The following is a 26,460-nucleotide window of genomic DNA, read 5'->3' as shown; positions in this document are numbered from 1 at the left end:
TCAAAAAACCTCCCAAAAAATAGCCATTGGGCTAAAATTTTCCCCTAGTTTATGGCCTAGATCATCATTGTCATTGCTAGTTGGAACATGTGTAAGAAACAATGGAATTGATGGATTAGTAAAATCTTCAAAAGTTGCATCATACACAATATGGATAAATATAAAAGTGGGAACTCAAGCTAGGTATGAAAAACAACATCCAATTCGAAACACATAACATGTAGACTTTAAAAAATTCAAATAATTGAAAATAACAATAACGTTATTTCAAGAAGCCAACATCTATGCAACTAGTTATAGAGCATGTACAATTCATCTAACATAAGGATTAACATTGTCTATAATAGCATCTAATCCATCAAACATTAAAACATATGGACTAGTATACACAACACATCTTAAAATATCAAAACCTAAAAACCTTCATTGAAAAAGACCAATTCAAAGAAACACATTCATGCATACCCTTTAGTAAGAAACATACTAGCAATAAAAACCAAGTGAGAATTTACAAACACGGTCTTCCACCAAAGCAAACCAACCAACACTTTGATACAAATACTAAACACAAATAAACTACATCCACAGTTCCACAACATAATAAACACACATGTATTATGGAAATTGAACACTTTATGCTTACTCAAAACTCAAACACATATGTGCCTATTTTCAACTTCAACTTATTAAACTACATGTTAGACATGGAATAGAACTATACTATGGCAATATGATGCAAATTCTAATGTGCAACACAAAGTTACAAACAATATAAAATACTTGCAAACAAAACTCAAACCACATACAATGATGCAAATAAACATTGCCTTCATTCACAAACTCCCAACACCAATAATTAAAAGCATGATAAACAACATTCCATAAAAAGGACAATTCATCTTTATAGGAGATTTTCATAAGATGACAATAAGACAACATCATATATTAGAAAACTAGAAAAAACCTTTATGAAATACTAAGCAACACAACTTATATCAAAACCCACAACAATATACCAATCTATACTGATCATATATGGACAAACATGCCTTTACAAGAAGTTAGAATATGAAGCACATTTTGTTATTGACTGAATTACTCATCCACAAATATCCTCATGTGACTTCTTGCAAAAAGAACTTAGAAGCAAACTACAAGCACACATTACCACTACCACTTCCAAGTTATAAAGGAAAAAAATATCGATAAAATTAATTTAAAAATGGCAAGTCTATAATATATGGACATGAATACATTGGTGTCATTGGGGAAGCACAAATCAAGGATTGAACTCGTGCATCCATGAAAATTAAGCAATTTTTACCCATTTTGACCGTAAGCTTTTGTAAAAAAACTTAGAAGACTAGGTTTCCTATAAAATGTAAGAGGTTGCCCTTGTATATAACTTTTGATCATTTTTATGTGAGCAATCTATTGGTGGGGGTTAAATGCCACCTATGCCCTGCCACATATATTTATCATGTACTTAATGTCTGCACACCACTACACTACTAGTGGTAGCCACCCATCATTGTTATGTTTATTCTTTATAGTTTACTATGGAATAACAAATGGAAAGTAGGTTACACATTGTGACTATTGGAGTTCCCACAAACCAATCTTGCTCTCTAAGAAGGCTTGTGATGGTAGCCTTACCATTTTGGTATTATATCTTGATGATATGTTGATTACTTGGAATGCTAATGATGAGTTGGATGCTTTGAAGACTCGGGTCAAGAGAAGCTTTGAGAAGAAGGGCATGGGAAATGCTTCTCACATACTTGGTATGCACTGCTCTAAGGGACTCCTCTACTTGTCTCCCGTAGAAGGAGTACATTGATAGGGTACTTGAGTAATTTCATATGCAAGGTGGTAAGCCTATCAATATCCCTTTACCTTTCCATGTGAAGTTAAGTTAGTTGTCCCCAATTAGATAATTAGAAGGCTAAGATGGGCAAGATTTCATATGCATTTGTAGTGCAAGCAACTTGTGTATGTTATGATAGCCATTAGACTTGACATAGCATTTGCAATAGGAGTTACGGATTGTTATATGGTGACACCTAACATGCAACATTGGAACACTATGAAGGGTAACATGAGATACCTTAAGGCACTACAAACTTGTGCCTTTGCTACAGTGGCCAAGATACTAGAGTCATGGGCTACACAAACTCGGATTATGTAGGACATGCAAATAGTAGGAAGTCCATTTCTAGCTATGTCTTCACCTTTGCTAAAAGTGTTGTTTCTTGGATGTCTAGGGTGCAGAAATGCATTGCATTGTCTACTATCGAGGCTAAGTATATCGCAACCACTGAGGCTTGCAAGGAGGCCCTATGGTTAGGCTGTGTAGTTGTTACAGACCTCGGTATTACTTCTATGACTCCTATAGGGCATTCTAACTCTATAAGTGCTATCCAATTGGTACATAACCAAGTCTTTCACGTGAAGACCAACCACATTGAGGTTCATTATCACTTTATCAGCGAGGTGATTGTTGAGGACTAGTAGATAGACTTGTTAGGATCTATATTCATAAGATTCCTCATAATTTGCTCACTAAAAGTCTCCCAATGGAACATTATGCCTTGCTTAGGAAATGATGGATGTAGGATGAGATGGCATATTTTCTCATCCATTTGTACTCATATGTACATTTTTTATTTTCTTCTCCTCACTCTTGAAACATTCGCCTAGGTTGTCAAGGATGCCTGCCTGGCAACGTATATTTATCATGTACTTAGTGCCCGTAGACCTATACACTATAGGTGGTGGCCACCCATCACTGTCATGTTTATTATTTATTCTTTACTATGGAATGATAAAGTAAAGATAGGACACACATTGTAATTGTTGGAGTTCCCACATATCGCTCTTGCTCTCTTAAGTTCAAACCTCTATGACCATTACTCTCTTTATTCCATTGTGCTTCTCTTTCACTCTCATTCCTACTTGCCCCGTTCACTATCCAACTTGGAGCTCTTGAGGCTAAACCTCCCACCAACCATTGAGGGTGTGTACTCACAAACACCATTGCATGAGGTGTATATCATTTTATCTATTTCTCTTTGTATTTTCTCCTATATTCTAACTATGGCTTCCTTTGTACCATATGTTGCACATGAATACATGCCATGGCTATGGCTTCTCATGGATATGATTTGTATTTCTTAGTTCTAGTATAATTTATCTTCCAATTAGAGGTTCCTTCCATTACAATTTGGGTGGAGACTCATGACCTCTCAATGTACCCCTTGGAATGTACACCCTAACATTAGCAAAGTTATAGAGGAAAGACTCAATGTCCCCCCACTTGGCAACCCTTAAGGAATAGAGTATGTTTGTTGTGGAATATGGAGGATAGCAAATCGAATGTCTTGGACTTGGCCAATCTCATACTCAAGTTGGTTTAGTATAAGTTTGTAGTTGCATGTTTCAACCTTGTTATGGGAATATACCACAAGGAATGCCTCAATGTAGTAGAAGAAGGATAGATGTCAAAATAGGTCCCCAAGAAAACTCTTTGACAAAAGTGGCCAAAACACCATAGAAGGAATAAATTAAGCAAGAGGACACATGCAGAGAGACTTCAAAAAGGAGGATGATTGGCAAGCTTTTAAAGGGGAATAAGGTAGCTAAATTCGAAGCATTTGTGCATGAAACTACATGGATTAAATCTCCCCAAGCTAAAAAGTTTTGAAATAAAGTGTCGTTCCTAAATACAATGGTGATAAGACTAATTTACTCATGCATCTCAATAGAGTTTCACTTGAGCACTTGGACAAGGAGTATGTAGGAATGGACACTAAGATCTAAATGGCCTCAAGCTTTGTTGGCCACAAACCATATGAAATTAATAACCATGATTGGTCCATGGCTAGAAGCAATGCAAAATGGATGGAACAACATAGAGAAATCATTGCTAGTAAGGAGCCCTAGAAAATAGAGAGAGAGGTTTGAAAGGCCACAATGTAAAGAAAATCTAAATCAAATTGATGAGAGATCAAATCAAGTTGGCCAAAAGAGCCCTTTTCTAAACATGGATCAAAAGAATAGATTTCGAAGCTATAATAGTACAAGAGCACAAGCTTCATAAATGGAGTGGATCCACGTTGCAACAAGGTGAGTGCACATGCTTTGGGGAGGGATGGCAAGAAAATAGATGCCTCACAGTGGTGAAGACCATTAAAGACCTAAAGTGTATGATGAACAAACTTGAGGGAATGATGCTTGAGATATGCATCACATGGGGATATGAAAAAATTGACTTAATTCATATGTATGATCAAGATAATAGTACGTCAAGAAAAGACATACAAACAAATATGAAAAATATTTCATTGGGAAAAGGCCTTATTTGGTGACTTGAACGTGATTATGGAACAGTGGGATACTTCTTCATCGTCATCCTTAATGTAGGGTGAAGAATAGGAGGCTTGATCTAATGGACCTGAAGGATTATCTACAGCTTGATCATGCTTCCATCACCTTCAACTAGCTTAGACACCTGAGCTACTAGGTGCACCTTGATTGGTGTGGTACAATACCACTTTTGGAGAATGGCTCCCCATGTTAATTAAAGCCATGGTGGATTTTGACTACCTTCTTTTTATCATGCTCCAATGGTAATTGAGTAGATTGCAGCTAAACCTTCCATCATTGAGGGTACACACAAAGGATTATTAGTCAACCCACAACTTTTTAAAGAAGTTTCCTTCTCATACATGATGAGAGGTGCCATCTCAAAGGTAGAGGAGGACATTAGTGCATGCAAATAAGATCCTTAGGGGGACTTCATGCACACCTTGTAACACTGCATTTCTCTTCAAGGAGCAAATGAGGTTTTCAAAGAGATGTATCAAAAAGCATCATGGAAAGCTTCAAATCAAGTCAAGATTTCATTCCTAAATTATGCCCAAATCATCAAAATAGTTATCCAAGTACATGAGCTTAAGAAGCTATCTATGTAGCTTTGTAGGTAGCTTGTCCTTCATCCTTCATGTATTTTTGCAAAATTTATAAGAAGCATTAGATTAAAGAGAATCAAAGGAATTCTCATTACTTTGGAGCAAGAAGATGGAACTTGGATCACCAACCAAAAGGAAATCATGATGAGATCCAAAAACCATTTCAGAGAATTGTATACTGACAAGAAAAGCATGGATTGGGGAGTGGCCAATCTAATGTAAGATGCCATGGATAATGTGGCCTTAAAAGAGGACAATTGAAACCTTCTCAAGTCCTTTTCTCAAGAGGAATCACTGAAAGCCCTAAGGAGTCTCTTAGCCATGATGGAATTACAATGGAATGCTTGCTACATTTCTAGCCAACCAAGCTAATTAATTCTTATCTCGAGGTTGGGAAACTTCCCAAATCCTAGACAAAAAGCATAGTGTGCTTGGTTCCTAAAAAGAAGCAATGCTTTAAAATTGTCTTATTAGAGACCCATCACTCTCATGAGCACTATTCCAAGATGTTCACAAAGACAATCACCAATGGATTTGACTAATAATTCAATTGATGATATACTCATGATGTTAAAAGGAACTAAAACCAACCTCTAATCAGGTTTAGATATTGTTACATGACTAGAACCTTGTTGTGGCTTTTTCATTGCATCTCCTTGCCACACAATAAAAGCCCGTTTTTTCAATTGCAAGTACAATATTGGTGTCACTCGCTCGATTGAAGGCATTCTAGGCTGAGATATTTGTTGGGGGTAATGGGGCTCTTGTATCCGCGAGTTGTATGAAGAAAACGTTACATTTGATGCATCTTGGGAAAAATCCGAAGTGGTGTCATGTATAAGTGTTATATGACAAGCTCCTCTACCCTACCCTCCCCAAGCTTCTAACTATTTTGATGGGAATAGAAGTAGCTGGGGCATGGAAGGAGGAACCCAAGGTTTGAACTCATGCACCCACATGCTTGAACCCCCATTACCCCCACTCAAACCACTAAGGTACCACCCCATTGGGTTCCCTCTTTGGTGTCTACCCTCCCCAAACGTCTCTCTCTTTGTGGGCTACGACTCCAGGATATGTAACATGTGATATTCTTTATTGATGCTCTTCTATTCGCGTCAATACTCGAGAGATAACAAAAGACGGATAAACTGGTTTGCACAAGCAAGCTGGTTTGATGCTGCCATCTTTGCAGGCTCACAACGCAGCCGAGCATTCTCAAGGATTTATTCCGTCTTCCCTCCAATCTCCATGGCAGCTTAGTCCCCTCTTCCTCGGAAATTCACCATCGACACCATCATCTTCTTACCATAGCTGGCAGCTGCCGCACAGTAATGTTCATTCCCTGTCCTGAATTGCTTCGTGCAATGATTAAGCATGGTTGTCAGAGGATTCGGGGATGAATTGCATGATTTTGGTTGGAGAAAACCAAGCGGAAGTCCTAATGCAGAGAGTGGAAGAAGGAGCCATTGTATTAGGAGAATAACACCTCTGTGAATATGCAAGGATTGCCGTGCCAAAAGCAAATCACATTTTCTATCTATAACTGCATTAGAAGAATAACACCTCTGTGAATATGCAAAGATTTCCATGGCAAAAGCACACCACAAAGATGTGTGAGGGATTGCTTGTTTGCATCATTCACCAAAGCACAAGAATTGTTTTGACATTTTTCCCTTATTTTTCCTTATAGTGTTCAAACATCATAAGTTTCTGCTCGAGAGGCAATGTATACCTAGGTAGGTGCAGTTGGGGCAGGGGGCTGCCTTCCCACCCAAGGTCAGCAGCCCCCTGCCCTGAACTACACCGTGGTGGTCCCTCCCTCCCAGGATTTCATAACTTTGTCGTAATTCACAATGTGGGAATTATAACGATTATTTCTCTAAAATTTCTTGTGATTGCATGATCTTTATGATTCATTAGCTGCATTGAATGTGTAAAGACTGCCGTGCCAAAAGTACATCACAAAGATGCAGAGGGTGTGCTTGTTTGCATCACTCAGCAAAAGGGTAGCAGGACCAGTAAGAAAGTGATCGTTATGAGTATTAGCTTCTGTACTTTTGTTTACCACTTGGTGCATTGGCAGAGACATTATTCAGTGGGATAGTGCTTGTCGTGGGATTTAGGACCTTGTATTGTTTGTGAGGGTGCATGGTAGTAATAAATTTAGTGATTGAATTGAAGGAGCACTCAAAAGTTGCTGCAGTGGTGCAATGTGGTTGTGCTTAAAAAGTTTCTTCTCTAAATCTGACATGAAAGTCCTTATCTCACAGATTGCCTGAAACGCCTGGATAGATCCATTTTGCACTGGGACAACAAGCCCCATGTCAGTGTTAAGGGGGGAAAAAAGGCTGTAAGAAACATACAACCTTTCCTCATTTCAATCCTTCCTGTTCTTCTGTTTTATTGGTAGTTATTTGCTAGAACTCTTTTGATCAGATTGCAGTACATGCTGGCAAATTATATGGCAATGCAGAGGACTCTGTTGGGGGCTTTGTTGTTTCTCTTGAGCCAGATTTTGCTATGGACTTGCAGTCCACCTCCTTGAACGTAGAGAAGGCTTTCCATAGTTGTGGAAAAACAGATGCTTTCAATGGAAATTCTAACACTACTTACAGTGTCAGGTCTGCTTAAAGTCTAATCTCAACGGCTTTTTCACATGAAAGTTTATTCTGTATTCCATGTTTATCAAGCTGACTTACAATCCATAATGTTGCACACTTCATTCTATGTTTGAATGTTTTCACAAAATACAAGTCTTTGTAATTCTTAGTTTTCACTGCATGTGGAAGGAAGCTTTTTTTTCTTTCATAAATTTGTCTATGGAATTTTTGCATTTGAAAGCATTTCAGTAACCCAGCTGTCTTACACTCCATGGCCTTTTCATGCAGGTCAGTAATAGAATTTCCATACCCTACTCCCTTGTCACTGGGAGCCATTGTTGCTTTATGTGGAGCAGGCAGATTTCTTGAGGCATTTAAGGTTGCCAAAAGGATGGAGGAAGCAGATATGTGCTTAACTCCACATTCTTTGGTATGTCTCTTGCACACCTGCAGTACTGAGAAAAATGTTGCAGCACTAAAGGAATTACTTTACTTTGCTGTGAAAAGTGGATGCGATTCCAATGCCCTTGTTGGAACCCAGCTGATACAAATATTTACAATGATCAAGAATCTTTCAGAAGCAACTCGTATATTTAACAAAATACATACTCCAAATATGTTTACTTGGACAGCCATCATTTCAGCCCATGCTAAGCTTGGTCAAAATGAGCAAGCTATTACTCTCTATAACAGGATACAGGATTCTGGTATGGAGCTTGATGGACATATCTTTGCTGTGGTGCTTAGTGCATGCTGTAGTGCAGCAGAGCTACAGCAAGGGAAGCATATTCATTGCTGTATTATTGAGAGGGGTTTGGAAGATAACATTGTTGTTGGCAATGCTATTGTCAACATGTATACTAAGTGTAGGAGCCTGAAAGATGCATATGTTGGCTTCGAGAGATTGCCAAGAAGAAATGTTGTGACCTGGACTACATTGATTGCTGGATGTGTGGAAGAGGAGTGTTGTCAGGAAGCCTTTGAGGTTCTTGAGAAAATGCAGGAACAGGGGACCCAGCCAAATGTAGTTACATTTGTGCACATCCTCAAAGCATGTTCTAGCATTGCAGCCTTACAGCATGGCAAGGGTATTCATGCCTGCATTATTGAAAGTGGGCTTGATTGTGATATGTTTATTGGCAGTTCGCTGATAGACATGTATTCGAAATGTTCATCTCTTCAGGAGGCACGCATGGTGTTTGACAAATTACCAAATCGAAATGCTATAATATGGAGTGCAATGCTTGCAGGGTATGCAGAACATGATCAATGGTGTGCTCAGGAGGCTTTACAGCTTTACCTAGAGATGCAATTTGAGGGTATTCAATCAGATTCTGTGACATTTTGCATAGTTTTGAAAGCATGCTCTAACCTAAGTGACTTGGAGCAGGGTAAACAGGTGCATCATGACATCATTGAAAGCGGCCTAGAGATGGATGTGTTCATTTCAAGCAGTATTATCAACATGTATGTCAAATGTGGAAACCTTAAGGATGCACACAGTGTGTTCTGTAAATCATTGGAGAGAAATGTTGTAACATGGAGTTCACTGATTGCAGGATATACTGAACTTGGTCACAGTCAGCAGGCACTGCAACTATTCCAGGAAATGCAACAAGATGGTATAGAGCCTGACCAAGCTATTTTTCTCTGCATCCTTGAAGCATGTGCCAACATGGCAGCCTTGGAGCATGGCAAGCACATTCACATGCACATAATTGAACGTGGACTTGAGATGGATCTGCATGTGGGAAGCATCCTTATCCACATGTATTCCAAGTGTGGAAGCCTAACTGATGCAGTGACAATCTTTGACAGATTGTTGCATAGGAATGTTGTGACTTTTAACTCACTAATTTCAGGTTTTGCACAGCATAATGATTATTTCTTTGCCTTGAAATGCTTTGAGAACATGCAGATGGCTGGATGCCAGCCTGACAATGTCACTTATCTTTTACTTTTTTCAGCGTGCGGTAAGTTTAGGTTACTAGAGGAAGGGTGTTACATGTTCAAGTTAATGAGAGACGGTGGTCAAATTTTGCCCGGAGTTGAGCATTACAATGCAATGGTCTACATTTTTGGCCGTTCAGGATACCTGAGTGAAGCAGAGGACTTGCTAAATACAATTCCTTTTCAGCACAATTATGTGGGTTGGATATCTTTGCTTGATTCCTGCAGGTCTTATTCAAATATGGAATTAGGAAAACGATGCTTTGACCGTGTTTCCACTGCCGAGCCTAGTATTGGTTCTGGATATGTTCTTATGTCCAGTATTTATTCTAATGCTGAAATGGACGAGAATGTAAAACTGGTGGAGCAACTTAGGATATCTGCTCATGGTTGGAAAATGCCAGGAAAAGCCTTCATTGAAATTGACTACAAGGTGCACATCTTTATGGTTGGAGAAAATACCCATCCACAGAGTCCAGAAATATATGCAAAGCTTAGACAGTTGAATGCAAGAATGAGAGAGGAAGGCTATTTTCCTCCTGGCTTAATCATGAAGGACTTGAATGAAAGCAGTGTGGAGAACAGGTCGTGTGGGCATTGCGAGAGATTGGCAGTAGGCTTTGGATTGATTAGTACTCCTCAAAACAGAACTCTAAGGGTTCGTAAAAACCTTCGTGTTTGTGCAGACTGTCACACTGTTATTAGGATTATATCTAAAATTGAAGGTAGAAATATAATCTTAATAGATGCCTTCTGTGTACATGACTTCCAAGATGGAGTCTGCACATGTCAGAACTATTCTTTTAATGAGGTAGATATGCTACGTGCTTTAGGGAGATCCAATTGATGGCAGCTATAAGAATGAAGACCTACACAATAACTTTGGAGATCCAATGTCTTACTTGTTTCAAGCAACATTTGTCTTCAAAGTGACTGCCTCTTCCACTATGCTTATGAGTTTGGCCTTAATGTCTTGTTGTAAGCAACATTTGTCTTCAAAGTGACTGCCCCTTCCACTATGGTTATGAGCTTGGCCTTATGAGTTGACTCTTTATATAGCTCTGATTCACCTCCTGAAAAGTGGTTTTTTAAGCAAGAAATGGAGAAGAAGCATTGGGTATTACAAGATTTTGGTTTCCTTCTGTCCATCATACATCAGGAAAACTGTACAGCTGCTTAGATGATGACAGATAAGTAGATTTGTAGTATGTTGTATAAACTCCTTGGCCAAATTGGATTATTTTTTCAACATCACAGTTCATTGTTAAATAGTCAAAACTGAAAGCAGTTGTAGAAGGTTGAAGTGATCAGAAAATTTCTACGCTGGCAGATCCAGTGATGCCAGCAATACATCTGGAGGCCTCTCTTGCTAACCCATTCAAAGGACATTTTGTAGATCTCAATGTGACAAAGAAGTTCAAGATTGTAATAGGAAAATTTATTGAGGTGGTGCTAGAGGAAGAGGGCACTTCAGTAATGCTGGGAGCAAAACAGTAGTTGCAAATGTTACTATAATGATGGGGCACAGTACCTAAAATTAAGAGGAGTGTAGCTTCATTTTTTGCCTCAATGAAGACCACAACTAAGTAGAGCTTTAGAGCCTTCAATATCAGATCTCTTTTGAAGTGTCAGTAAACAACTCCTTCACCGTAATTAGGTCAAAATGTGATGAATAAATAATGAAACATGAATCCTAAGGTGATAAACATCATCATAAAACTATGGGAGTTTCACATATTATCCAGCTTGCAGAGTCTTCATCAAATCAAACCTTGGAAAGCACATGACATGAGGAAAGGATCTCACTTGAAAGTTCAACAATGTGTGCAGCCTGTAGGTGCAGCTCTTAACCCCTTTGTGAAAAAATTTCCTGATTTTTACCTTGATTAATTAAATCTGTTGTGAAAGTTTTTTTCCAATGACCGAACATCTATACAACACTTATTTTCATTATGGCTTTGCGTTGTTGAAACAACAAAATTCACACTGATCGTCCTTACCGAGAGAAGGATATTCCAAAGCAGTGTGCAGCACAAGTAAGGCTTGCCTCTGATGGCATTTATTTCAGTGGACATGGCGATGGTGTAAGAATCGGACACTGTATGTGAGAACAACGTGGCTAATAGAGGGGACTAAAGTATGAACAGCATGACTAATGAATGAGTGTTCAGAAATAAATGAATGAAAATGAAAGGCTGAGTACTCTGTACAAGTGCTTTAAGAAAGTATGAATGTAGAAGTAAGACCGATGCCAACTACAAGAGAAGCTAGACCAAAACTGAAAGTCCTGAAGCAGGGAACAAACCATAGGGGTTAGCAACACTTAGAGAGGCCATCTGGACTGTGCATGGGCTGAAGGCAGGGTAGTAGGTGTGAGGAAACACTAGGGTTTGCCGAGAAAACATAGAGTGCATGACAACAGATGACTAACAAATGAACTCAGAAAATAGGAATTAGAGTGAATGAAAAGAGAGATTCTCATGGAGCAAAGTGATGCTATAGAGACATGAAATACAGTCACAGTGCTCAAAGACTATCTCTGTGAGTGGGCTAAGAGATGTCGAAGAGGAGTGTCATTCCCTTGAATAAATCCTGGAGATAGTAGACCATTGTAACTCAGTGCCAGATGTGAGGATGATGTCCCTTGTTGAGCCATTGATATTATTAGGGTTTGCACTGACTCATAATTATGGTGCATTAACCACTACTTTAGTCTCCTTAAGATAGGCTTAAGAAGCAATGATTGCTAAATTACAAAAGGTAATCAGCTTTATTTCTGACAGTAGGACAAATGCACCCCCACTCCTCTATAAAATAGGAATCTTGTGTTTGTGCATCTTGATCCCTTAGTTACTCCACTCAGCTATCATCAGCCCTCTTCAGACCCACTGCTGTCTAGACTCTACACTCCTCCTGGCGGATACCTCAGTTTGTGGAGCTTCATTGGGTGCTGCCACTGCAGTTCAGAAGCTTTCCACTACTTCGCAAACCACTGTGAAGCTGCTTTTGCTGTCTTCAGTCACTGACCAGCTGCAGATCTTTCACATCTGCATTTGCTGGGACAGCTGCGTTTCAGTCAGACCAGGCTGTCTATCACCTGCCCGCACTCCAAAAGCTGTCGCCTTCAATACCAGCCCTGTGTTTTCATCATTGGAGGACTGTTTCACACTGCCGGCATCTGCATTTGCTGTGGTACAGACCGCCCTTCTGCTTCCTTGAGTTTTCAGCCTGTTGCGGACAGGTGGCATCTTCTCTGTCCACCCTGATCTGCGCTTTCAGTCAGCTGGTGACTCATACTGTGCTGCCTACAGTGAGACACCATTAGAGACTGCCTGCTGTGTTTTGGGATCCGTTTGGAGTAAGGTACGCTCTGACATTCCTTCAGCCACCTCTGCCCGGTCCTAAGACACAGAGGTTTGAGGTCCGACTAATTGTATCATCTTCATACTTCACAATTCATTCATTAGAATCCAGCATTCTATAGATTGTGTTCTCCATGTTGTCGTACATTCTTGTGTTTCTGTGTTTTCCATCCCGTTTCTTTGCATGGTCTCAGAGGAGAGGTGCACAGAGAGCTAAGGACGGATGGGTGGTCTCAATGCAAAATGCATACAATCACTAGTGAGGAATACGAAATGATTATGATATGTGCAAGATTAGGAAACATCAAGTTGGAGCAAGCTTGGAGGCTCCTAATCCACCTCACACAACACCCTTAACATATAAGTCCACCGACCAAGTGTATAACCTAGAGCGTCTTGCTCATAAATTCATGTTGGTGCAAATATATAAGTCCACTAACCAAGTCTATAACTTGGAGCATCTTGCTCATCAATCAAAAATCCATGTTGGTGCATATTATAAGTCCCTCGATCGAAAGAGGAAAAACTAAGGCAGGAAACACAAACTATCCACTACCATCCGTTTCACCAAACACGGTGCAAGGTATATATGGTTCATCTTTTGCAATTCTCTCTTTCATTCCTCCTCCTAAAACAATCGAGGTGCACATGTGAAGTGCAAATCAATTAAGTCATGCTCATAGCCTAAAGTACCCTAAGTGTGTAGTGGGTGACATTGGCAAAAGTTGTATTAATTATGCTAGATAGGTACTTGTGGGCATTTGGTATCAATTTGGGCATACTACATTAATTGGGCCTTTTAAATGTCATATGGCAACATTAGGACTTGGCATTAATTGATAAATTAATGCTACTCTAAGGCTAATCAAAGTTGGGAACAATTTAAAGTTTCAAAGGGGTTAGCACATTAAATGTGGATGAGTATCGGCCAATTAAAGGATAGGATCAAATGGATTATTTTCAAAATTTAAATTTAAAAAATTAATTAATCGATAACAAAAATTACTTTTGGAGGCTACCACTTGGCAAACTTACCCATGGGAGCTGAGAGAAGGTCGTTTGGAGTTGGCTAAGGGTGGTGGCAACTATTTTGTAGGTAAAGGGAGGTGGAAAGTTGTTGGAGAGGAAGAGATCAACCATTAGGAGATAGCCAGCAAACCAAGCGACAATACTATGGGCTTGCCAGATTAGCTCTAGCCTCTAAGACAGGCAACAATTAATTGCATAATGCAATGGATAGGGGCAATAGGTGTCCTTCTCTCGCTTAGTAAGAGGCGGTGACAAGAGAGGAGGGCTTGTCAATTGCACTATGACTTTACCTCTCTTTCGAAGTTGTTAGTGCCATCGGAGCTGCTACTCAATAGATTCTCTCTCCAATTGATTTTATCTCTCATTCTCTAACAATCCCTTAGCAATTATTAGCATATTTAAGCCATTGATGAAGAGTTGCTGTGGTATTTACTGCTAAAACCCTAATTTATAGTAGCAATTAGGGTTTCTTAACCACCTTGGAATCTACACCCGATAATTGAAGACCTTGTGCTTAGAGCAACAGTTATGAATTGAAAATTTGCAACTGATATGAGGCGTCAACCCATTCCCATTTGAATTGGTCAAAGTTTGAGGATCAATTTATGCCCAATCTCCAATCAAATCAAGGGGCAAAATGATTATTGTTATTGTTGATCATTTATGGCAGCCACTTGTACTGAAGTTGGAAGAAGATTTGCCTACATTTCATTGTACTTCAACTTAGAGCAATACAAGATAAATAAATACTACAAGAGGCACCAATTATTGGGGTATCGAGTGTGCATTATCCAAGATTAATTGATAACATTTATATTTAAGTTTATGTGAATTTCACGGTTGATGTATATAGTACTTAATCAAGTCATTACCACCCTTTCAAAGAAAGAATGTTGGTTTTATGGTTCCATCATTGAGTTACAATCAACTCTCTTGAATTGGTGGGCCTATGGCACCTAATTTGAAGTCAAAAGCATTGCACACATGCTAATTTTGTAATCAGCTAAGTGCTACATCAAGCAACTCTCTGTCTAGTGACATGGGTTCACCCAATGGTGATGTATCACAGTGTAAAAGATCACAAAGCATTGAAAGGAATGCAATGCCTAATCTTGGAATGGGCACACTGCATGGGTAGAATGCTGAGAATGTCGGCTTTGATTGAGAAGTGTATCCCTCAAGGCCTCAAAATGTTGATGACCACATCAACAAGATGATGACCATGATCATGATCAATTCAAGGCATAGTTGAGGACAACAACACTTGGTAGATCATTCTCAATGATGTAGTTTACCCTAATGTATTTCAATCCAAGACCGATTTTGGATCAAGCTCATTCAAGTTCAATAGAGCAAGAGGGCCCAGAGTATTACCCGGTGCTCAAGTGAAAGGTTGCATGTCCACTTCCCTAGTGATGGACAACTCAATTATGTGGTGGATCTCGAATGTACTAAGTTTGCATCCAAGGTACTATATACTATATGCATATAATATTTCTGCCATTGGGATAACTACTTAGCATAATAGTAACTATGCGTTAGAATGCAAATATGTATGGCTTGCACCTAGGCTCTAAAGTTGTATTTTGTAACCTATTGGTAGGTATGGAGTACATGGAATGTACATTTAAATATGATGTACATTTGCAAGGCATATATGAGACACATCAATGGTATGCAATGTACATTTATAAGTCATACAAGAGAAGCACATTTGCTTAAGACATGTGTGATTTACATATTATGTATGCTTTACATGAGTATTATGTGGTACATCATTGTTATGAGGCATTATTTATGCTTAGTCTATGCATTACTTTGCTTTGGTGGTCAAACAATATTAGGTTTTGACATGTGGATGCATCCCTTATTTTGATAGTAGTTATAATTCATGATGTGTGGATTCTAATTAGCTCTAGTAACTAGAATTTTAAATATGCAAAGGGCTTGTAGGTGTACATGTTGTTTGACTACGATATTAGCATGTATTTCATGTAGTAATCGATGCCTTTTATGTCACTATAGTCCAATCAAGGAAGGACAATTGCAAGGATTTCAAAAGGGAGGTCTGTCATGAAGACATGTATTTTTAATGCTTAGCTTTGGCATTATTAAGTTATGAATATGTGAGTTGCACATGTGAAGTGCAAGTTAATTAAGTCATGACAATAGCCTAAGTACCCAAAGTGTGCAGTGGGTGACATTGGCAAAAGTTGTATTAGTTCTTGTAGGTGCCTCATGTCATTTTGGGCTTAGGATATTAATTGGGCCTTTAAAATGTCATGTGGTGACATTAGGACTAGGCATTTATTAATTAAATTTATGCTAGCCTAGGCTAATTAATATTGGGAATAGTTTGGAATTCCAAAGGGATTAGCACATTATATGTGAATGGGCTCTATCCAATTAATAGGCAAGGTCAATGGATAATTATAAAATTTCAAAATTTTAACTTTTAAAATTGACTAATTAATATTGAAATTTATTTTAGGAAGGGTGCCACTTGGCAAAATTGCACATGCAAGCTAAGAGAAGGTTGTTTAGAGCTAGTTGAGGGTGGTGGTAGCCATTTCAAATGTAGAGGGAGGTGGAGAGCTACTAGAGACGAACAGGTCAACCATTAGGAAGTAGGTAGCAACTATGCGATAGTATTCTAGGGTTGTCGAATTAGCTCTAAGGTAGGCAACAATTAGCTAATCATGTAATGTGACAGGACAAGGGGAGCAGGTTTTCTTCACTGCCTAAGTGAAAGGAGGTGACAAAGGAGGTGGACTTGCTGGATGCATCAGATTTTTACCCCTCTTTCGAAGCTATTGGGGCCATCAAAATTGCCATCAATGCTACGGCTTACAAAAGATTCTCTCTCTTATTCTCTAACAATCCCTTAGCAATTCTCAATATATTCTGACCATTCTTGAAGAGCAGTTGTGGTATTCGCTATAGAAACCCTAAGTTACAATAGTGATTAGGGTTTCTTAGCCACCTCAAGGGCCATGCCCAATAATTCAAGATCCCATACTCAAAGTACTAGTTGTGAATTGAGACTTTACAACAACTACTCTGAGGGGTGAGTTTATTCCCATTTGATTTGATCCGCATGCAAGATTCCAAGGATCAATTTGTGCTCAATCTTCAATCAAATCAAGGGGCAAATTGGTTGTTGTTGTTGTTGGTTGTTTGTGACAATCATTTGTATTGAAGTTTGAAGGAGACCAACCTATATCTCAATGTACTTCAACTTAGAGAAATACAAGATAAAGAAATAACACAAGGGATGCTAGATGTTGGGGTCAATCGGTAGAACTATCCAAGATTAAATTGTAACATTTATATTTTAGTTTATGTGAATTATATGCTTTTGTTGTAATTAGTGCTTACTTAGATCATGACCACCCTTTCAAAGAAAGAAGCTCAGTTTCAATGGATACAAGTAATCATGAAGATCCAAACCTGTGCTAGCATGTAAATGCAAGAAGAGGTGATTATAGAAAGAGACCAAGTAGTACCTTTGTCTCTCATGCTTATTACTGCAATGAATTTTCTTTGGTGCCTTATCATTACTAAATTGGAATGAAAGATCACAAATTGATTTCCACCCATCCCACCCATTTTGCAAATCCTTCTACTGCATGTACACATTTATCCATCTCACAATTCATCACACCAAAGGATACCACACCATTAGGCAAGTATCCCATAGGTAATATTCTTTTCCCTCAACCAAGTGATGTCAGAACAACAACGATGGAAGTTAGACTCCCAAACCAAGCACCAATGGAAATCTACAATGTAAGGGTATCATCCAAGAATGCATTTATGGATAGGACTCATTTCAACAGGCCCAACTTGATCACTGTGTCAAATCTGATGCACCATATCTTATTCACAAGGCTTGTGGGAACTTGTTTAGAGGCACAAATCCTAACTTGACCCGCCATGGTTTTCATATGAGATAGTCCACTCTTATAAGAGCTCATGTAGAGTCTTATGTGTGAGTTCCATTTACAACTTCAACATTTTGACCTTGATTAGAGCATTGGGAGTGTCTAGTCAAGTGCTATGTAGCTCATAATTGTACCCAACATATCAACTGTGATATTGAACTCTTAATTGTTTAAACTCATTGAGAGGGATGATTTGGTTGTCAAGTTGGCAGAGTGTCAGTGTCTACTTGCCAAATTCACCATTGCCCTCCAAAGCCATATGATGATCAAGTTGCTTTATTCTTGAGCAAGAAGTCACTTGAATATTTTAATTTTATGCAACAAGTTATCTCACAGCCCCAATTACCCACCTTCTATAAATTTTAATATCAACAATTATGTTTTGCAAGGTTGTTTGATTAGATTTGCAAGAAGGCCCATTTTCCATATTCAGAGGGGGCCTTGGCTTCCACTGCACAAAAAGGGAAGCAAGGGGGTGGAAAGAAGAACAACAAGACCTAGATGAACAGTGAAGAGCAAGGTAACTCCTCTCCATGATTAAAACTAGCAAAATTTCCCCCAAGTTAAGTAGGCAATATCAACATTGCCAAGAGTCTAGTCACTATGCATTATATTTTTATCCACATTCAACCAAATATGGATTGGAATCCTTTGACATATACTCCCCCCCTCTGTCGGAATGGAGAGTGCCCACTTTATATCTTGATAAATTTTCTACCATGTTGATAAAATATCTAAAACATAAGAACAATTCAAACTTAGCTTTCAAACCATATACCCATGCATACCTAGAATAGTCATCAATATAAGTCATGAAGTACAAGTAGTTGTTAAAAGATGCTATTTGCATTGGACTACAAACATCACTACATATAAGCTATAGTTTTATGAATAGCTCTGACTAAACCATCATTTGGAAATGAAGCACGTTAAATATTACCCAATATGTTGCCTTCACAAATGTGTTTCCAAGTGCCTCAAGTGAAGACATCGTATCATAGTTCTGTAGACATAGCAAACTAGTAAAATTTAGATAACCAAAACATGCATACCAAAGTTTTGCATTTGAAAGTCATGCAAATCTACATGTATACATATCATGTATTCCACACATTTACCATAGTTATTGAGCTTGTACAACCCACAACACAATGGACCAAATATAAGAATTGTATCACCACAAGACAGATTATGAACTATACATACGTGATCAACAAACTTCATAATCAAGTTAATCTTGCAACTACAAAAATTAACAACAAATTCTGCTTGATTGTGGTACATACAAAATATTTGTATGTGTGAATGTAATGTCATTAATAGCAATTAACACAATTTCTCATTCTTTAATAGGATAAGAGAAGTTACTGATACATGTCACAATACTATACTTAAGGGCAAGCTTAAGAGAGTGAATAGATTGCATAGAGAAATAATATTCTTCATGGCACCATTATCAAAGTACCATACATCTCAATCCACAATAGATGTGCAAGAATCAGGTAAAGGACCGTAACTACATTGTGCACTAAATACAACCTTTGTATTATATTGCACAACATTTGCATATTCTAACTCAGAGGAGAGATATCAATGCCATACTTGCCTATTTCTTTTTGGCCTCTTTCATAGACAATTTAGCACAATCCTTAATGATTTGATATTTTGCCTTATAATACTTGCAATAGATTTTATTCTCATTTTTCTTCTCATCCTTATCAACCTTCTTTCTCTAAATAGCATTCGCATACTTTTCCTAGTAGAAAGGGCAGCTTCTCCTTTACTTTTTGACTAGCCACAAAAACTTGATCTGTAACTTACATAATGGATCTATTTTGCCTAGAGTCTTCTTCTTGACGCAAAATAGAAAACAACTCATCAAATGACAAAGCATTCTAATTGTTTTTCATTATCAAACCAAGAGGAGATGCAAATCTCTGATAAGAATCAGGAAGACCGTTGAGAACTATCTACCTAAATGAATTGTCTCACAAAACATACATTCACTCTCTAATTGCTTACACATGTAAGCAAAATGAGCCTTGTTTCTTCCTTAATACAAACGTGCCAATATATTCCGAGCATCCTTAGCTATCTTACATGAGCAAATGTTTGGGATCATGGTATCTAATAGACAATGCAATCAAAGCATGAGTCTTAGCATCTCTGTCATCCCAACAAATTTGCTTAAGAGTAGGTGGTGGTGGTACTCTAGAATTAAATGGAGCAAAATTGGAACTTGTAGTATCCTTAACAACACCTGTTTTTATTGGTTTTGTTGCACTAACAGCTTCCAAAACACCACCAAGATATTTCTTAATTCCATGCACAATATTTTAAAGCCCCTTTGCAACCAATAGATGATGCATCATATAAGCCCACAGTTGTCCTCAAAATGAGTATATGGAATACATTGTTGCTAGCCATGGCCATTGATTGTACTTGATACAAAAGGTACTTGTATAGAGGAAAATATGCACAAAACCAACTTGTATTATACAACACAATACAAAAGAGACTATAATATCTCTTAGCTATATAATTGACTGCTATTAAAAATTCTACACCAAATGACAAAATAGCATGTGTTGTACTGGTAATAGTGCAAATGGAGGCCAAAATGAACCCTAAACCAAAAAATATAATGATACCAATCCCTTATGGGCTTAACCTGATATTTGTCAACCTACAAACATTCATCAAATCTCATCCCAATCTAAGGAAATAAAGTGGTGTTGTCAATAAGCTCGCTTTGATACCAATCATTCCATTTAGGTTGCACAAATGCACATACACAACTTGGAGAAGAGGAAGCTTGAGAGAGCACAAATCAAAGTATATTGATAGGTACCAATAGAGAAGATTTACAAGTTTAAGTATGACCTAAAGTGAGTAGGCATATATATAAGGCCAAGAACAAAAAGCCTCCTAAAGAGGGAAAAAAGTGTGACCTAAAGTGAGTAGGCATATATATAAGGCCAAGAACAAAAAACCTCCTAAAGAGGGAAAAAAGTGGCCCAATGGTCCTAAGTGTGTTCATACACATCACTACCAAAATATGGTAATACTCCTTACATTCTATAGCATATTTCCCTTTCACCTTATCAAAGGAGTGGTTGGCACAGATCCACCATATTTGGGTTATCTCAAATTGAGGCATCTCACTATGGTAGACATTTATAGTAAAACCTTTGCTATACCTTGTCACCCTAGCCTTGCACTTATACACTATTTATTCATGGAGATTGTTTATATGTCCCTCCTCACTATCATTAAGAGCCATTCAAAAACAAAAGTAAGACTCTTTTAATAGGTTTATCTAAAAGAAGATATCCATTGCCTCTATAGTCTCAATAAGGTTTCGAGCAACCAATATGCACCCATGGACTGATGGCTTGGCTATTTTGGGGTGAGACCTTTCCATTATGAAAAGAGGGTAGAGATATGAATTGTAATCCACCTTGAGCACAGTCCTTTTATGCCTAAGAGGGGTTGCTAAGCCACTAGTATTAGTTTTTTTACTTAATTATAATTATGGTGCATTAATCACCAATTTAATCTCATCAAAACAATCCCAAAAGCAACTAATGCTAAGTCATCAAAACTAAATGGCTTTAAAATTGAGACTAGGATAAATGCACCTACAATTCTCTACAAATAGGAGTCTTGTTTTTTGGTATCTTGATCCCTCGGTTACTCCACTCAACTACCATCATCTTTCTTCATGCCCATTGTTGTCTACACCCCTTTTGGCAAATACTTCAATTTGTGGAGGTTCATCAAGTGCTACCATTGTTGCTCTCTAGAAACTTGCTACACAACTATATTTTTTGCATTTAGCCATTTTCTAGCATTTATACACCTTGCTACAACTAACATCATCATCTTTCACATCTATGCTCAATGAGATAGCTACCTTTTGATCAGATTAGGCTATCCATCTCCTACCCACTCTATAGTAGCTGTCACCTTCAACATCATCTCTATGTTTTCATCAATAAGGATAATTCACACTAAGGATCATATGCCTCCCTTTTAGCTAACATGCCCTTGATCTCACAATAGGAATGGTCCCATAGCCCAACACTTGTACTTCACATCTCCTCCTCTTAGGGTAGCCAAATGGAGGCTTGTCACCTCAATCATGTCCTTGAAAGGTGACTTATGCCAAAATCCATTCACAAAGGTGAGGAAAGTGACCACAAGCCCAAAGCATATGTCCTTCTAAACCCCCTTGCTTAAACCCCTTCATAAAGGTGAGAAAACTGACAACCAACCCCATGGCCTTCATTGCTACTCCCTCACCCTTCTCACCCCTTACAATTTCCTTTAACACCAATACTTTCGCCTTGACATTCCCATCCCATGTCCGGACTCTCAACCTCCTAGATCAATGTCATGCTCATTGACTCACTTCCAACCCTATATACAACTAAACACTTTCATATTTCCAACCTAAAATCACTTTTAATGGAATAATCTTGATGAAAACTTACCTTTTCATATTACTTTTAATCATCCTCCATCTATACTTAGATTTTTTTCATCAAGTTTTGTCCCAAAATTTGGGCATAATATTGATAACATTAGGGTAGGTCCTCACATGGACCTATAGAGCTATTGACTTGCTTCAAAAAAGCCACAAAGTAACACATTTTCACTAAAGAGTTTGGTTGTACTACTACTAATTATTATGTTATATAAGTATCAATTTGGAACTCTTTATAGACTTAAGTAATTGCATGGGGAGACTGAGATGCAACAAATTTATTCCAACAAGTTGAGCTTACTAAAAGCAAAGACTTTCTTCATAGCTCTGAGTGTTACCTTAATGAGTCAAAAGAACTTCTACAACTCTTATCTTAAAATTTAAATATGTTCTTAATATTCTTGGGGAAAAATTTTAATAGATTTTATATTAAAGTGGTAAAATATTCATAAAACCATGAGTATCACACGTTAATGGCATCTAACTTTTGCTAGTTTCCTAGATGCCACTCTGTATACCTCTCTCCCTAAGTTTCATGAAAGTAATTAAAACATTTATGTACAAACATCTCTAAAATGCTCAATTATGCATTTATAAGTCTTCCCTTGTGCATCTTCAAATTCTTAGGATTTCAAATAGCTCTAATGGTGACCCGCTTATAAGGTTCCAAAATTTCAGTGAGTCCTTGCTTTGCGTGCCCTTTATCACCCAAAACAATTCTTAGGATTTCAAATAGCTCTAATGGTGACGCCGCTTATAAGGTTCCAAAATTTCAAAGAGTCCTTGCTTTGTAGGCCCTTTATCACCCAAAACAATTTCCTTGAAGCTCAACCTAGCATTGAAGCTTGCCTTATCCACCCATTTTTTGGTTGCAAACCAAAGTCTACTTACATTTGGGTAGTCCCAAAAGAATGGGGTGTGGTGTAGCCTCTTAGCTTCATGCACACAATAAACATAAATAGGCAACGACTTCATGTATTGAGCCAAACTATCTTTAGTAAGGACCTACTTGGAAATCACTTGCCAAGCAATAAGTTGATATGGTTAGAGGGGTTTGTTGACAATACCCTCTTGACCCTAGCCTTCCACACACTCCAACTACAATGCACCAAATTTCTCCTCCATTTCTCTTAAATCTTTGGATTAGCCTCGTTATTTCTCTTCTCTACATCCGTGATAGTCTTGCATAGAAGTAGGGGCTTTTGGTTGCTAGATCAACAAAACTTGGTTGGATTATGAGTTCTTTAAACAAAGGCCATTGGACAAGTCATCCTTGATGTGCAACAAGACCTTGCCTATCTCCTCTTGTGACAACTTGCAATGATCCTTTGGCCTTAAAGGATAATAGCAAGGATCTAAAGACATTTTAATAATGTTCTAAGCACTCTTAAAGAAAGGAAAGACTATAGCTAGGAAAACCATGGATGCTCCAGAGTTATCAGCTTACTTGTATTTGAGAGAGGGACGAAGGAGTACTTGTATACCTTGCTTGCCATTTTGTTAGCATCCAATCAAGTCTTTCTTTACTTAGAGGTAATGCTCAATGCAATCAAACAACACATATATTAAAAGCATTACCATATGTTTGATCAAATAAAAAGGGCCATCCCTCCAACGATGGAAAATCAACGAGGGCACAATTAAGTAATAGGAGCTCAATCCACCCACACCAATTAATGAGCCAAAGAGATAAGCAAGTTCATTGTAGACCTATATAGGAGACTCAAATAACTGTTGCTTAGCTAGAATCATGTTAGAGTTATCATCAATGAACATTTGTGAGAATAATGTGATCATCTAAGGGGCTCAACACCTTATGTTGCTTATACCACTTTCTTGTTAGTAGCTAGAGGAAATGGGCAAGCTCAACTTCCCGAGCTCTTCAACTTGAAGCTTTGAGTCAAAGTTCCACTAATTGGTGGTCTTAGAGGTGCATTGCTAAAGAGGGTGGAGACTATCTTGCAAAAGATTTTCCCAGATCCCATCCACTTCAAAATACCCAATACGGAGTGACAACTAACTTGGTTATCTTTTATTACCTATTCCATTATATATTATTTTAGCTGTAGGCAAACCTCCAAAAGAGCCTCCCTAACAACCTATAGTCATACTAAACCAAATTTAAATTTCAAAATGCTCACTTTCACTCTTACGATTGGCCTGACACATAGAGCTTTGTTTATCCCCCTTTTGCTAGGTAAATCTTCTCTCTCTTCCCACTCTTTTTCACAGGTTGATCTCTCTCTCTCTCTCAGCAAACAAGTGTGTGTGTGTGTGTGTGTGTGTGTGTGTGTGTGTGTGTGTGTGTGTGTGTGTGTGTGTGTGTGTGTGTGTGTGTGTGTGTGTGTGTGTGTGTGTGTGTGTGTGTGTGTGTGTGTGTGTGTGTGTGTGTGTGTGTGTGTGTGTGTGTGTGTGTGTGTGTGTGTGTGTGTGTGTGTGTGTGTGTGTGTGTGTGTGTGTGTGTGTGTGTGTGTGTGTGTGTGTGTGTGTGTGTGTGTGTGTGTGTGTGTGTGTGTGTGTGTGTGTGTGTGTGTGTGTGTGTGTGTGTGTGGGTGGGAGGGAGGGAGGGAGGGAGGGAGGGAGGGATCAAGTCAAACATAGGCACACAAAGGGGGGAAAGAGATCAAACAAAAAACATAGAGAGAGAGAGAGAGAGAGAGAGAATTTTTAATTTGTTAATACCAACTTTGTCACCTAAAAAATTAGGAGGGAGAGAGAGTGGGAGAGCGAGGGATCAAATTAAAAACAAAGAGTTTTTCATTCCTTAATTCTAACTTTGTCATCTAAAAAATAGGAGGGAGAGAAAAGAGGGAGAAGAGATCAACACACACACACACACACACACACACACACACACACACACACACACACACACACACACACACAATTTTTAATTTGCTAATTCCAACTTTGTTACCTAAAAATTTAGGAGGGAGAGAGAGTGGGAGAGAGAGGGATCAAACTAAATACTAAGAGATAACGATTTTTTCATTCCTTAATTCCAACTTTGTCACCTAAAAATTTAGGAGGGAGAGAGAGTGGGAGAGAGAGGGATCAAACTAAATACTAAGAGACAAATAATTTTTCATTCCTTAATTTCAACTTTGTCACCTAAAAAACAGGAGGGAGAGAGTGAGAGAAAGGGGGGAGAAGAGATCAAACCAACCAAACACACACACAATTTTCCATTCACTAATTCCAACTTTATCACATTTAAAAATAGGGGAGAGAGATATCAAACCACAGAGAGAGAGAGAGAGAGAGAGAGAGATTTCCATACATTAATTCCAACTTTATTACATTCAAAAATAGGGGAGACATACATACATACATACATACATACATACATACATACATACATACATACATACATAGAGAGAGAGAGAGAGAGAGAGAGAGAGAGAGAGAATTAAAAAAGATATATGCATCCCTACACACACATGTAGACACATACATACACACATAGAAATAAACATTGGTGTTTCCCTAAAGGAAATATTTGTGTGGTTAGCTAGGAGAAAGGAGAGGGAGAGAGCTTTGAACATGTGAAAGTGAGAGAGAATGAGAAATCAAAAAGAGAGTGTGGAAGCAAAGGAGGTGAAAAAGTCACATTTGTGAGAGGAAAAGAAGCAACACAAACAAATGCCAACTTCGATTCATTTACAATGTTGCTTCATGGCGAGAGAGAGAGAGAGAGAGAGAGAGAGAGAGAGAGAGAGAGCTTGCAATATCATTATTCAAAACCTTGCTTAGTAAAGCATTACTAAAAACTTAGCATTCAATGAGATCAAATTGGGTGTATTCTCCATTCACTAGATGTGTTGCTATTGTTAAGTTCTAATTACACTCGTTATTAGGAGCAATTTGGAGACTATAATCTTCTTGGTATCTTTCTTGAAAGCAAAGGTGGCCTAGCAATATATGCTTTCTCTCTCTCTCTCTCTCATAGTTGCCTTTGTTTGATGCGGCAATTGCATTAGGCATGCACGTGCACAAACACACACACACACACACACACACACACACTCTCTCTCTCTCTCTCTCTCTCTCTCTCTCTCTCCCCCCCCCCCTTTTTTCCTCTCCTTTTTCTCCTCTCTCTACTTTTTTCTAACTTCA

At 38.3% G+C, this 26,460-nt stretch overlaps 1 protein-coding gene across 5 annotated transcripts; it reads left to right on the top strand.

Moving 5' to 3' along the window:
• Positions 1-6,040: 6,040 nt before the first annotated feature.
• On the top strand, positions 6,041-11,035 carry LOC148031512 (pentatricopeptide repeat-containing protein At2g03880, mitochondrial-like). 5 transcript variants are annotated; one of them, XM_087685033.1, is made up of 6 exons: positions 6,044-6,298; positions 7,241-7,320; positions 7,407-7,591; positions 7,859-8,821; positions 8,961-9,037; positions 9,130-9,268. In XM_087685033.1, exons 1-5 carry the CDS (start codon positions 6,145-6,147, stop codon positions 8,998-9,000), a joined length of 1,422 nt encoding a protein of 473 aa, XP_087541159.1. In that variant the 5' UTR covers positions 6,044-6,144; the 3' UTR covers positions 9,001-9,037; positions 9,130-9,268. The 5 variants fall into 5 exon arrangements, 4 of the variants coding, with proteins under 4 accessions (XP_087541156.1, XP_087541159.1, XP_087541157.1 ...); XR_015691904.1 differs by having other exon boundaries at positions 6,045-6,298; positions 7,859-8,889; positions 9,130-9,190; XM_087685031.1 differs by having other exon boundaries at positions 6,045-6,298; positions 7,859-9,037; positions 9,130-9,272.
• The last annotated feature ends 15,425 nt before the right edge of the window (positions 11,036-26,460 follow it).

The sequence above is a fragment of the Lygodium microphyllum genome, chromosome 9 (assembly GCF_053477565.2).
Source record: "Lygodium microphyllum isolate KBCC chromosome 9, Lygodium_microphyllum_v1.1.10, whole genome shotgun sequence".
In the NCBI taxonomy this organism is placed as follows: Eukaryota; Viridiplantae; Streptophyta; class Polypodiopsida; order Schizaeales; family Lygodiaceae; genus Lygodium; species Lygodium microphyllum.
This window is presented reverse-complemented; position numbering and strand designations above follow the sequence as displayed.